At 50.4% G+C, this 12651-nt stretch overlaps 1 protein-coding gene across 2 annotated transcripts in view; it reads left to right on the forward strand.

Moving 5' to 3' along the window:
* LOC144592157 (isocitrate dehydrogenase [NADP], mitochondrial-like) overlaps positions 1 to 12651 on the forward strand; it is a 58936-nt gene that overhangs the window by 23962 nt on the left and 22323 nt on the right. For both annotated transcript variants that reach the window (XM_078396588.1, XM_078396589.1), the window contains exon 3: positions 7118 to 7283. In XM_078396588.1, coding sequence (XP_078252714.1) covers positions 7118 to 7283 — 166 coding nt within the window. The remainder of the gene's footprint in view (positions 1 to 7117; positions 7284 to 12651) is intronic.

The following is a 12651-nucleotide window of genomic DNA, read 5'->3' on the forward strand; positions in this document are numbered from 1 at the left end:
ATTCTTGTAAACCTCCTCTGGACCCTCTCCAGAGCCAGCACATCCTTCCTCAGATATGGTGCCCAAAATTGCTCACAATATTCCAAATGCGCTCATACCAGCGCCTATGAAGTATTAACCTACACGCCTGTACGTCTTGGGAATGTGGGAGGAATCCGGAGCCCCTGCAGAAAAACCACGTGGTCACGGAGAACGTACAAATTCCATACAGACAACTCTGGCAGCAACTCTACCGCTGCTCCATTGTGCCACCCAGGTTATATTTCTTCAACAACTGTTCACTGTTTCCTGATCTCATGTTAATTTCTTACTCATTTCAAGACTGTATTGTGAACTTGAACTTGTCGTCTTCATCACTTTGAACTTGTGGTCTTGTACATTGTACTTTGAATTAACTTTTGTATGTTTGGGTACCTGTAAAGCAGTCACATTCCCTGGCGATTATAAAAGCATTAAATTTGACAGGATTATGCCCTGTTGCACCCTAAATTAAAAAAAATACATAGCAGATTGGACAGCGGATGAGAATTGAAAAAACTGGTTTGTGTTTGTGGTGAATATGTTATTGAGAGATAATGAGAGTTTTCAGAGTTAAACCATATTGTAGGGACCTGAGCATTTGCAATATTTTTATATTGTTTTTCCTTCTGCAGAATCCTCTTTGGCTGTTTGTCTCAAAATAACAAAGGTTTATACAATAATAATGGAGCAGGAGTAGGCTACCCGGCCTCTCAAGCCTGCCCTGCTGTTCAGTATGATCATGGCTGATGTACTTCGGGCCTCAAATCTTTCACAATGCCAGTTGCCAATAGCTCTCAGTTCCTCAATCTTAAAAAATATATTATCTACCTCCACCTTGTATTTCTCAAGAGCTGGCCTCTAGAATCTGGGATTGAGAATTCCAGATTTTCACTACCCTTTGCTAAAAAATATTCTATGCACCTCTTCATTAAATGACCAGCACCTTCTAACTACGCCACCTTGATTGAGACCCTCCACTGGTTTAAAACATAGAAAAATAGGCGCAGGGGTAGGCCATTTGGCCCCTCCAGGTCCCTCAGGTCGGCCGACTTGGGGCTATTCACTATCACGCGGTCTAGGCTTAAGCTGAGGGGTGACCGTGCTTTTGCGGTTGCAGCTCTTAGACTGTGGAACAGCATCCCTCTCCCCATCAGAACTGCCCCCTCCATCGACTCCTTTAAGTCCAGGCTCAAAACCTATTTCTACTCCCTAGCGTTTGAGGCCCTCTGAGGGGATGCTGTGAACTGTTTATGTATGTGTTGTTATGTTTGTGTGCCATTGTATGTTCGTTTTTTTTCTTAGTACCTGAACTGATGTACAGCACTTTGGTCAACGTGGATTGTTTTTAAATGTGCTATACAAATAAAATTGACTTGACTTAACTTGACTCAATATGATCATGGCTGATCATCTAAAATCAGTACCCCATTCCTGCTTTTTCCCCCATATCCCTTGATTCCATTAGCCCCAAGAGCTAAATCTAGCTCTCTCTTGAAAACATCCAGTGAATTGGCCTCTCCTGCGACAGAGAATTCCACAGATTCACAACTCTGGGTGATAAAGTTTTTCCTCATTTCAGTCCTAAATGGCATACCGATTATTCTTAAACTGTGACCCCTGGTTCTGGACACCCCCAACATGGGGAACATTTTACCTGCATCTAACCTGTCCAATCCTTTAAATTTTTAATATATTTTTATATTATAAGATCCCCTCTCATCCTTCTAAATTCCAGTGAATACAAGCCGGGTCGACCCATTCTTTCATCAGGTCAACATCTACACCTCCAGCCCCTTCAGGGTCTTGTAAATGTGAATATTTGAACAAATAAAACCTGCTCTTCCCCTAATCTTCTCAACTCCAAAGATTACGGCCTCATTCTGCCTAGTCACTGCTGATAAGACAACCCTTTGGTCCTGAGAATAAATCCGGTGAATCTCCTCAACATTGTCTAAAATGCTATTATACTTTTTTTAAATATAAGAGGACCAAAGCTGTGTGCAATACTCCAGGTGTTGGCTCACAAGCACCCTGTAAAATTGTAACAATTTTTTTTTATTAACTCCAACCCTTTATAATAAAGGGCAACATGGCATTTGCCTTCTTTACTACTTGTTGGACTTGCCTGTTAACTTTTTGTGATTACTGCTCACATCTAAATCAGAGTAATAACAAACTCACATGCCTGTATTTATCACAGTGCGGGAACGTTTCAATTGGAAACCATAACAAACATTCTTATCTGCAATTCAGCGAAACAATGCAATCAAACTATTGAGTTTGCTCAACTGCAATTAGATGGTGTTGTATGATCTTATTGCAGTTACGTTTTCAGTCAAAAATACAAAGTACAGGATTAGTAGACTGGAAAACCGTGCTTTTGTCTCGCTGTCGGTAAATATTAACTTAACCGTCAGCATGTAGCAACCCAAGTGTAATCTTTGATTCTTGGATTGCAAGGTAGTGTCTGAAGAAGTTAAAATACCTCCCCGCACTTTTTATTCATTGCCTTTGTTTCTCTTACTTCGGATTGTGTGCAAACTTCTATTTCTGTTCTGTTTATTGCAATCCCTTGTTGCTATGTTGCCCTTTTAAAGTTTGTAAATAAAAGTAAAACTACTTCCTTGCATTGTTTCTGAGAAAATACCTTCTTCGAACATTCAGTGTTCTTCCTACAGTTTTAATTGCCTTATTGTGAACATGTCTTATTTGTGAACCGTGACATTTAAGAGACTGGTGCTTTGGCAGGATAGTGAATCATTACAGTTTAATAATAATAGCACTTGTGAGAACATATTTGAAAACATATCACTTGCATTTCTATTTTAAGTTGTGCAATTCTAATATTTTCTCCTTTTTCCCAATCCTTTCTGTCTTAAAGGTAACGTTTTGAATGCATAGAGTCATACAGCATGTTAACGGGTCCTTTGGCCCAACTCGTCCGTGTTACCCAAGGTGCTCCAACTAAGCTAGTCCCATTTGCCAGTGTGTTTGGGTCTAAACCTTTCCTATCCATATACCTACGCAGGTGCCTTAAATGCTGTTACAGTAACTGCCTCAACTACTTCCCCTGGCAGCTTGTTCAATATACTCTGAGTGGAAAAAGTTGCCCCTTGGGTTCAACTTTTGCCCCTCTCATCTTAAGTCCATGCCATTTTATTGCATCGTATGGGAGGTGCATTCCCAATCTCGTTGTACCCCTGTACAATGACAATAAAGATATATTGTATTGTATTGTATTGACACAAGGAAGTGCAGGTGCTGGTTTACAAAAATGAAGCAGAGCTACACTCAGCAGGTCAGGCAACATTGCTAGAGAATATCGATAGACATGCTTTGGGTTGGAACCCTTCTTCAGACTGTTTGTAGTAGGTGGAAGAAAGCTAGAAGAGAGATGGGGGCAAGACAAAGCCTGGCAAGTGATAGGTGGGATAGGTTTAGGATAGTTTAAGCACAAACTGGAAGGGCAGGTTTTCTGAAATTCGATGTTAAGTCCTGAAGTCTGTAGACAATAGGTGCAGGAGTAGGCCATTTGGCCCTTCGAGCCAGCACCGCCATTCAATGTGATCATGGCTGATCATTCTCAATCAGTACCCCGTTCCTGCCCTCTCCCCATACCCCCTGACTCCGCTATCCTTAAGAGCTCCATCTAACTTGTTCTATCTTGTTTGAATATGAGCTGATCCAAGAACTTGTGTGGAGTTTCGATGGGCCAGTGCAAGAGATCAAAGACAGAGGTCGTGGTGCTAGCTACTTGCAAAGCATATAGAGAGAGCATGGAGAGAGAAAACAGGGAATTATAGAACAGTTAGCCTGACATCGGTGGTGGGGAAGATGCTTGACTCGATTATTAAAGATGTAATAGCAGTGCATTTGGAAAAGCAGTGACAGAATCGGTCAAAGTCAGCATGGATTTATGAAGGGAAAATCATGCTTGACTAATCTTCTGGATTTTTTGAGGTTGTAACAAGTAGAATGGATAAGGAAGAGCCAGTGGGTGTGGTGGATCTGGACTTTCAAAAGCATTTGACAAAGTCCCACACAAGATTAGAGTGCAAAATTAGAGCACATGGATAGAGAACTGGCTGGCAGACTGGAAGCAAAGAGTAGGAAATAACAGGTCCTTTTCAGATGGCAGGCAGTGACTAGAGGGGTGCTGCAAGGCTCAGTGCTGGTACCCCAGTTATTTGCAATGTATATTAACGATTTAGACGATTGACGTAAATGTAACATCTCCAAGTTTGCGGATGACGCAAAGCTGGGTGGCAGTGTGAGCTGTGAGGAGGATGCTATGAGGATGCAGGGTGACTTGGACAGGTTGGGTGAGTGGGCAGATGCATGGCAGATGCAGTATAATGTGGATATATGTGAGGTTATCCACTTTGGTGGCAAGCACAAGAAGGCAGATTATTATCTGAATGGTGTCAGATTAGGAAAAGGGGAGGTGCAACGAGACCTGGGTGTGCTTGTACATCAGTCACTGAAAGTAAGCATGCAGGTACGGCAGGCAGTGAAGAAAGCAAAGGGCATGTTGGCCTTCATAACGAGAGGATTTGAGTATAGGATTTGAGTACAGGTATGTAGGTTAATTGGCTGGGTAAATGTAAAAATTGTCCCTAGTGGGTGTAGGATAGTGTTAATGTACGGGGATCGCTGGGCGGCACGGACTTGGTGGGCCGAAAGAGCCTGTTTCCGGCTGTATATATATGATATGATATGATATGATAGGAGCAAGGAGGTCCTACTGCAGTTGTACAGGGCCCTGGTGTGACCACACGTGGGGTATTGTGTGCAGTTTTGGTATCCTAATTTAAGGAAGGACATTCTTGCTATTGAGGGAGTGCAGCGTAGGTTCACCAGGTTAATTCCCGGGATGGTGGGACTGACATATGATGAAAGAATGGATCGATTGGGCTTATATTCACTGGGATTTAGAAGGATGAGAGGGGATCGTAAAGAAACATATAAAATTCTTAAGGGATTGGACAGGCTAGATGCAGGAAAAATGGTCACGATGTTGGGGGAGTCCAGAACCAGGGGTCACAGTTTCAGATTAAGGGGTAGGCCATTTAGGACTGAGATGAGGAAAAACATTTTCACCCAGAGAGTGAGTTGTGAATCTGTGGAATTCTCTGCCAGCGAAGGCAGTGGAGGCCAAGAGAGAGAGTTTTCAAGAGAAAGTTGGATATAGCTCTTGGGGCTAACGGAATCAAGTGATAAGGGGAAAAAACGGGATACTGATTTTGGATGATCAGCCATGATGATATTGAATGGTGGCGCTGGCTCAAAGGGCCAAATGGCCTCCTCCTGCACCGATGTTCTATGTTTCTATCTCCTGCCATCAATCTGCTGTGGATCTCTCAAGCTCCCAGTTGACTGTCTCTTTAATTCTCCATCATATTCCTGCACTGCCCTCTTCGTACCTCTCTCAGCAAATGCAGTTCTATATCTCTCTGTTCCACCAGGGCAGCATGGTGGTGCAGCGATAGAGTTGCTGCTTTACAGCGCCAGAGACCCGGGTTCGATCCTGACTAGAGGTGCTTGCCTTTATGGTGTTTGTACGTTCTCCCCGTGACCTGCGTGGGTTTTCTCCAGTTTCCTCCCACACTCCAAAGACATACATGTTCGTAGGCTAATTGGCTTGGTATAATTGTCAATTGTCCCCAGTGTGTGGGATAGTGCGGGGATCGCTGGTCGGCGCAGACAGGGTGGGCCAAAGGGCCTGTTTCCACACTGTATCTCGAAACTAAACTAAACCAATCTTGATAAATGTGAGGTTATCCACTAATGTGGATAAATGTGAGGTTATCCACTTTGGCGGCAAGAACAGGAAAGCAGAGTATTACCTGAATGGTGACCGATTGGGAGAAGGGGAGATGCAACGTGACCTGGGTGTCATGGTGCACCAGTCATTGAAAGCAAGCATGCAGGTGCAGCAGGCAGTGAAGAAAGCGAATGGTATGTTGGCATTCATAGCAAGAGGATTTGAGTTTAGGAGCAGGGAGGTTCTGCTGCAGTTGTACAGGGCCTTGGTGAGACCGCACCTGGAGTATTGTGTGCAGTTTTGGTCTCCTAACCTGAGGAAAGACGTTCTTGCCTTAGAGGGAGTACAGAGAAGGTTCACCAGATTGATCCCTGGGATGGCGGGACTTTCATATGAGGAAAGACTGGATAGACTGGGCTTGTACTCGCTGGAATTTAGAAGACTGAGGGGGGATCTTATAGAAACATAAAATTCTTAAGGGGTTGGAGAGGCTAATTGCGGGAAGATTGTTCCCGATGTTGGGGGAGTCCAGAACCAGGGGTCACAGCTTAAGGATAAGGGGGAAGTCTTTTAGGACCGAGATGAGAAAACATTTCTTCACACAGAGAGTGGTGAGTCTGTGGAATTCTCTGCCACAGAAGGCAGTTGAGGCCAGTTCATTGGCTATATTTAAGAGGGAGTTAGATGTGGCCCTTTTTGCTAAAGGGATCAGGGGGTATGGAGAGAAGGCAGGTACAGGCTACTGAGCTGGATGATCAGCCATGATCATATTGAATGGCGGTGCAGGCTCGAAGGGCCGAATGGCCTCCTCCTGCACCTATTTTCTATGTTTCTATGTTTCTCTACATCTCTCTTGCCATCAGCTTGTAATGTTCGCCCTGTTACTTTCTGTGCGGATACTACTTGAAATCCCTTATATGTTTACATACTTGGCTAATAAATTAATTACGATTACTTGACCTACTGAGGACTTTGGGTTTAGAATCCCATTAAGAAGCCAAACAAAATTAGTGGGAAAAGCACATTGTTTCCCAATGTTCCCCTTTTGGATAGGCAGAAAGGTAGAGACAATGAACTGCCGATGCTGGTATTGGATCGGCCTATGGATATACAGGGAATGGAGGGACGATTATGCGCAGGTAGCTAAGAGATGAGCTTGGCGTTATGTTCAGCACAGACATTGTGGGTCAAGGGGCCTGTTCTTGTGCTGTACTGTTCTATGTTCTACCCATTGCCATTTTGCCAAAGGGGGCAATTTGACTGGAATTAGTCCAAACAAGCCTGCCTTCTTCGTGCACAGATTTTAACGGTATGCCGTTATTTATTTTGCAGCTTATTCTGCCCAATGTTAAAGTGGAGCTGAAATACTTTGATCTTGGTCTCCCCAATCGAGATAAAACAGGTGACCAGGTGACCATTGAGTCTGCTCTGGCAACACAGAAATATGGAGTTGCAGTGAAGTGCGCCACTATTACACCAGATGAAGCTCGTGTGGAAGGTACGTGAACGATAAATCAACTTAGGTGATAAGTTTAAGGTAGACACAAAATGCTGGAGTAACTCAGCGGGCCAAGCAGCATCTCTGGAGAGAAGGTATGAGTGATGTTTCGGGTCGAGACCCTTCGTTGAATATCACATTTTGTCTAAAGTGGCTTCATGAATTTTGGGATAAAAAGCTCAATGTTCAGTGTTTGTATTTGCACCAGCATAGCCATTATAGTTTATAGGGAGGTGTGGTTTAATAAGCAAATAGTAAAATGGTGACCAGAAGGTGAACTTTCGGCTGGCTGATGGAAGGATGAGAGGGGATCTTATTCAAACATATAAGATTATTAAGGGATTAGACAAGTTAGAGGCAGGAAACATGTTCCCGATGTTGGGGGAGTCCAGAACCAAGGCCACAGTTTAAGAATAAGGGGTAGGCCATTTAGAATGGAGATGAGGAAAAACTTTTTCAGACAGAGAGTTGTAAATCTGTGGAATTCTCTGCCTCAGAAGGCAGTGGAGGCCAATTCTCTGGATGCTTTCAAGAGAGAGCTAGATAGAGCTCTTAAGTATAGTGGAGTCAGGGGGTATGGGGAGAAGGCAGGAACGGGGTACTGATTGTGAATGATCAGCCATGATCACATTGAATGGTGGTGCTGGCTCGAAGGGCCGAATGGCCTACTCCTGCACCTATTGTCTATTGATGGCAATGAACCGCTTTCTATTCAAATAATGGATGGTCTTCCTCGCATTCACTGTGCTTGGTTAATAATGGCAAGAAGAGTAGAAAAATAATCTTAAATATAAAAACACAAGAAATAGAAGTAAGAGTGGGACGTATAAGCTCTTGCGTCCTGTCGTGGTGCGTACATATTTGCTGACATTCAATAGCTATTCCTTTGAGGAACTGGCTTTTAGATTCTACTAGACCGAGTGGGCCCGTTGGGCCCGTCCTCGTAGGGTTTCCATTGTAACCGGGAGGGGAGGAAAGGGGGAGGGTTGGGGGAGGGAAGGGGGAGGGAGGAGGGGAGGGAGGGGGGTAGGGGGGAGGGAGGGAGGGGGACCTCCCCTTTTCCCAGTACCCCTCTTTCCCCGTTGGGCCCGTCCTCATAGGGTTTCCATTGTAACCGGGAGGAGGGGAGGGCGGGAAGGGGGAGGGAGGGAGGAGGGAGGTGTGGAAGGAGGAGGGGAGGGGAGGGAGGGGGGAGGGGAGGGAGGGGGGTAGGGGGGAGGGGGAGGGAGAGGGGGAAGGGGAGGGGGGAGGGAGGGGGACCTCCCCTTTTCCCAGTACTCCTCTTTCCCCGTTGGGCCCGTCCTCGTAGGGTTTCAAGGAAGGGGGAGAGGGATGGAAGGGTGGAGGGAGGGGGGGAGGGATTGGGGAGGGAGGGATGGAGGAGTTAGGGGGGAGGGGGGAGGGAGTTGGGGAGGGAGGAGGAAGGGAGGGAGTGGGGATGGAGGTGGGAAGGAGGGGGAATGAAGGGGTTGAGGGGGGAAGGGGGACCTCCCCTTTTCCCAGTACCCCTCTTTCCCCGTTGGGCCCGTCCTCATAGGGTTTCCATTGTAACTGGGAGGGGGGGAGGGAGGGAGGTGTGGAGGGAGGAGGGGAGGGGGAGGGAGGGGGGGAGGGGAGGGGGGAAGGGGAGGGGGGAAGGGGGTAGGGGGGAGGGGAGGGAGGGGGATCTCCTCTTTTCCCAGTACCCCTCTTTCCCCGTTGGGCCCGTCCCCGTAGGGTTTCCATTGTAACCGGGAGGGGGGGAGGGAGGGTGGAAGGAGGGGGGAGGGGGAGAGGGATGGAAGGGTGGAGGGAGGGGGGAGGGATTGGGGGAGGGTGGGATGGAGGGTAGGAGGGAGGGGGGGAGTTAGGGGCTGAGTGGTGATGGAGGTTGGGATTGAGGGGGGAGAGAGTGGGGATGGAGGTGGGAAGGAGGGGGGAGGAAGAGGTTGAGGGGGAAGTGGGACCTCCCCTTTTCCCAGTACCCCTCTTTCCCCCACCACCAAGCCCCCACCGCAACGACCCCTGTTGTCCCCCTCCCCAGTCCCCATTCTCAGACCCCCCCCCATTCTCTTGGAATAAAAAAAAATACTTTTTAAAAAAAAAGTGCTTTTTAATTGCTTGTTTTGAAACATTCGCGGTTAAGTGCTTTTTTCAAAAACATTCGCGGTTAAGTGCTGGTTTTGAAACATTCGCGGCTACTTAGTGCTTCTGTCAGTTGCTTTTCGAAACAATGTTGCAACCATCTCACACAAGCATTGGGAGGATGGGAGGGAGGGAAGGGGAGGGAGGGAGGGAAGGGGAGGGAGGGAGGAGGGAGGTGTGGAGGGAGGAGGGGAGGGAGGGGGGAAGGGGAGGGGGGGAAGGGGGCGGGAGAGGGGAGGGAGGGGGGATGGGATGGGGGAGGGAGGGGGACCTCCCCTTTTCCCAGTACCCCTCTTTCCCCGTTGGGCCCGTCCTCGTAGGGTTTTCATTGTAACCGGGAGGAGGGGAGGGAGGGAAGGGGGAGGGAGGGAGGAGGGAGGTGTGGAGGGTGGAGGGGGAGGGGGAGGGAGGGGGGAGGGGAGGGGGGAAGGGGGGGAGGGAGGGGGGGTGGAGGTGGGAAGGAGTGGGGAGGAAGGGGTTGAGGGGGGAAGGGGGGGGAGGGAGGGAATAGGGGCCCCATGCTGATCTGTGTATGTTAAGTGACTCGCACAACTTTAAAAAACTGGCAGTTGCTTTTCGCAACAATGTTGCAACATCTCACACAAGCATTGTGACGTCACAAGCTGAAGACCTTGAAAAAAAAGGTCAGAAAAAAAATCATGTAAATTTAAAGTAGTAAACACCCAATAGCAGCTGCTTGTCCATCGCGAGCTGATCTCTCATTGGTGCACGGGTGCCATTGTGACATCACGCGCTGAAGCCCCTTCAAGAAAAGGGTTAGAAATGAAAATTTAAACTTTAATATCTCTCTAGCTTTAAAAAGGTAGCTTCAATTTGAACGAAAGTACTTACAATAGTTGCCCAGGTTAATGGTGAATATGGCGGTACAAAAATCGTAGCGCTTTGGTGTACCGTCAGGGAGGAGTAGGGTTTGTAAGTTATGGACAGAAACTCTTCGGAATGTTTGCGTACATACACATATACATCCATACATACGGAATGTTGGACCGCAGAGTTTTAGTAGTATACTAGACCGAGTGGGCCCGTTGGGCCCGTCCTCGTAGGGTTTCCATTGTAACCGGGAGGGGAGGAAAGGGGGAGGGTTAGGGGAGGGAAGGGGGAGGGAGGAGGGGAGGGAGGGGAGGGGGGAGGGGGGAAGGGGGGAGGGAGAGGGGAGGGAGGGGGGTAGGGGGGAGGGAGGGGGGAGAGGGGGGGATGGGAGGGGGGAGGGGGGAAGGGAGGAGGGAAGGGGGGAGGGAGAGGGGAGGGAGGTGGGTAGGGGGGAGGGAGGGAGGGGGACCTCCCCTTTTCCCAGTACCCCTCTTTCCCCGTTGGGCCCGTCCTCGTAGGGTTTCCATTGTAACCGGGAGGACGGGAGGGCGGGAAGGGGGAGGGAGGGAGGAGGGAGGTGTGGAGGGAGGAGGGGAGGGGAGGGAGGGGGGAGGGGAGGGAGGGGGGTAGGGGGGAGGGGGAGGGAGAGGGGAGGGGGGAGGGGAGCGGGAAGGGGGGAGGGAGGGGGACCTCCCCTTTTCCCAGTACTCCTCTTTCCCCGTTGGGCCCGTCCTCGTAGGGTTTCCATTGTAACCGGGAGGGGGGAGGGAGGGAGGAGGGAGGTGTGGAGGGAGGAGGGGAGGGTGAGGGAGGGGAGGGGGAGGGGGGAAGAGGGGTAGGGGGGAGGGGAGGGAGGAGGGGAGGGAGGGGGAACTCCCCTTTTCCCAGTACCCCTCTTTCACCGTTGGGCCCGTCCCCGTAGGGTTTCCATTGTAACCGGGAGGGGGGGAGGGAGGGTGGAAGGAGGGGGAGAGGGGTGGAAGGGTGGAGGGAGGGGGGGAGGGAGTGGGGGAGGGTCGGATGGAGGGAAGGAGGGAGGGGTGAGTTAGGGGCTGAGTGGTGATGGAGGTTGGGATTGAGGGGGGAGAGAGTCGGGATGGAGGTGGGAAGGAGGGGGGAGGAAGAGGTTGAGGGGGAAGTGGGACCTCCCCTTTTCCCAGTACCCCTCTTTCCCCCACCACCAAGCCCCCACCGCAACGACCCCTGTTGTCCCCCTACCCAGTCCCCATTCTCAGACCCCCCCCCCATTCTCTTGGAATAAAAAAAAATACTTTTTTAAAAAAAGTGCTTTTTAATTGCTTGTTTTGAAACATTCGCGGTTAAGTGCTTTTTAAAAAAACATTCGCGGTTAAGTGCTGGTTTTGAAACATTCGCGGCTACTTAGTGCTTCTGTCAGTTGCTTTTCGAGGGAGGGAGTAGGGAGGTGTGGAGGGGGGAGGGGAGGGGGAGGGGAGGGGGAGGGGAGGGGGGAAGGGAGGAGGGAGAGGGGAGGGAAGGGGGTAGGGGGGAGGGGTAGGGAGGGGGGAGGGGGGAAGGGGAGGGAGGGGGGAAGGGGAGGGGGAGGGAGGGGGGGAGGGAGAAGGGAGGGAGGGGGGGAGGGAGGGGAACCTCCCATTTTCCCAGTACCCCTCTTTCACCATTGGGCCCGTCCTCGTAGGGTTTCCATTGTAACCGGGAGGAGGGGAGGGAGGGAAGGGGGAGGGAGGGAGGGAGGAGGGAGGTGTGGAGGGAGGAGGGGAGGGGGAGGGGAGGGGGGGAGGGGGGAAGGGGGGAGGAGGGAGGGAGAGGGGAGGGAGGGGGGGAGGTAAGGGGGAGAGGGGGGAAGGGGGAGGGAGGGGGATCTCCCCTTTTCCCAGTACCCCTCTTTCCCCGTTGGGCCCGTCCTCGTAGGGTTTCCATTGTAACCGTGAGGAGGGGAGGGAGGGAAGGGGGAGGGAGGGAGGAGGGAGGGGTGGAGGGAGGAGGGGAGGGGAGGGAGGGGGAGGGGAGGGAGGGGGAGGGGAGGGAGGAGGGGGAGGGAGGGGAAGGGGGGAGGGGAGGGGGAAGGGGGTAGTGAGGGGGACCTCCCCTTTTCCCAGTACCCCTCTTTCCCCGTTGGGCCCGTCCTCGTAGGGTTTCAATTGTAACCGGGAGGGGGGAGAGAGGGTGGAAGGAGGGGGGAGGGGGAGAGGGATGGAAGGGTGGAGGGAGGGGGAGGGATTGGGGGAGGGAGGGATGGAGGGAAGGAGGGAGGGGGGAGTTAGGGGGGAGGGAGTTGGGGAGGAGGGGGGGAGGGAGTGGGGATGGAGGTGGGAAGGAGGGGGGATGAAGGGGTTGAGGGGGGAAGGGGGACCTCCCCTTTTCCCAGTACCCCTCTTTCCCCGTTGGGCCCGTCCCCGTAGGGTTTCCATTGTAACCGGGAGGGGGGAGGGAG

This window comes from Rhinoraja longicauda, chromosome 3, assembly GCF_053455715.1.
Source record: "Rhinoraja longicauda isolate Sanriku21f chromosome 3, sRhiLon1.1, whole genome shotgun sequence".
Taxonomy (NCBI): Eukaryota; Metazoa; Chordata; class Chondrichthyes; order Rajiformes; family Arhynchobatidae; genus Rhinoraja; species Rhinoraja longicauda.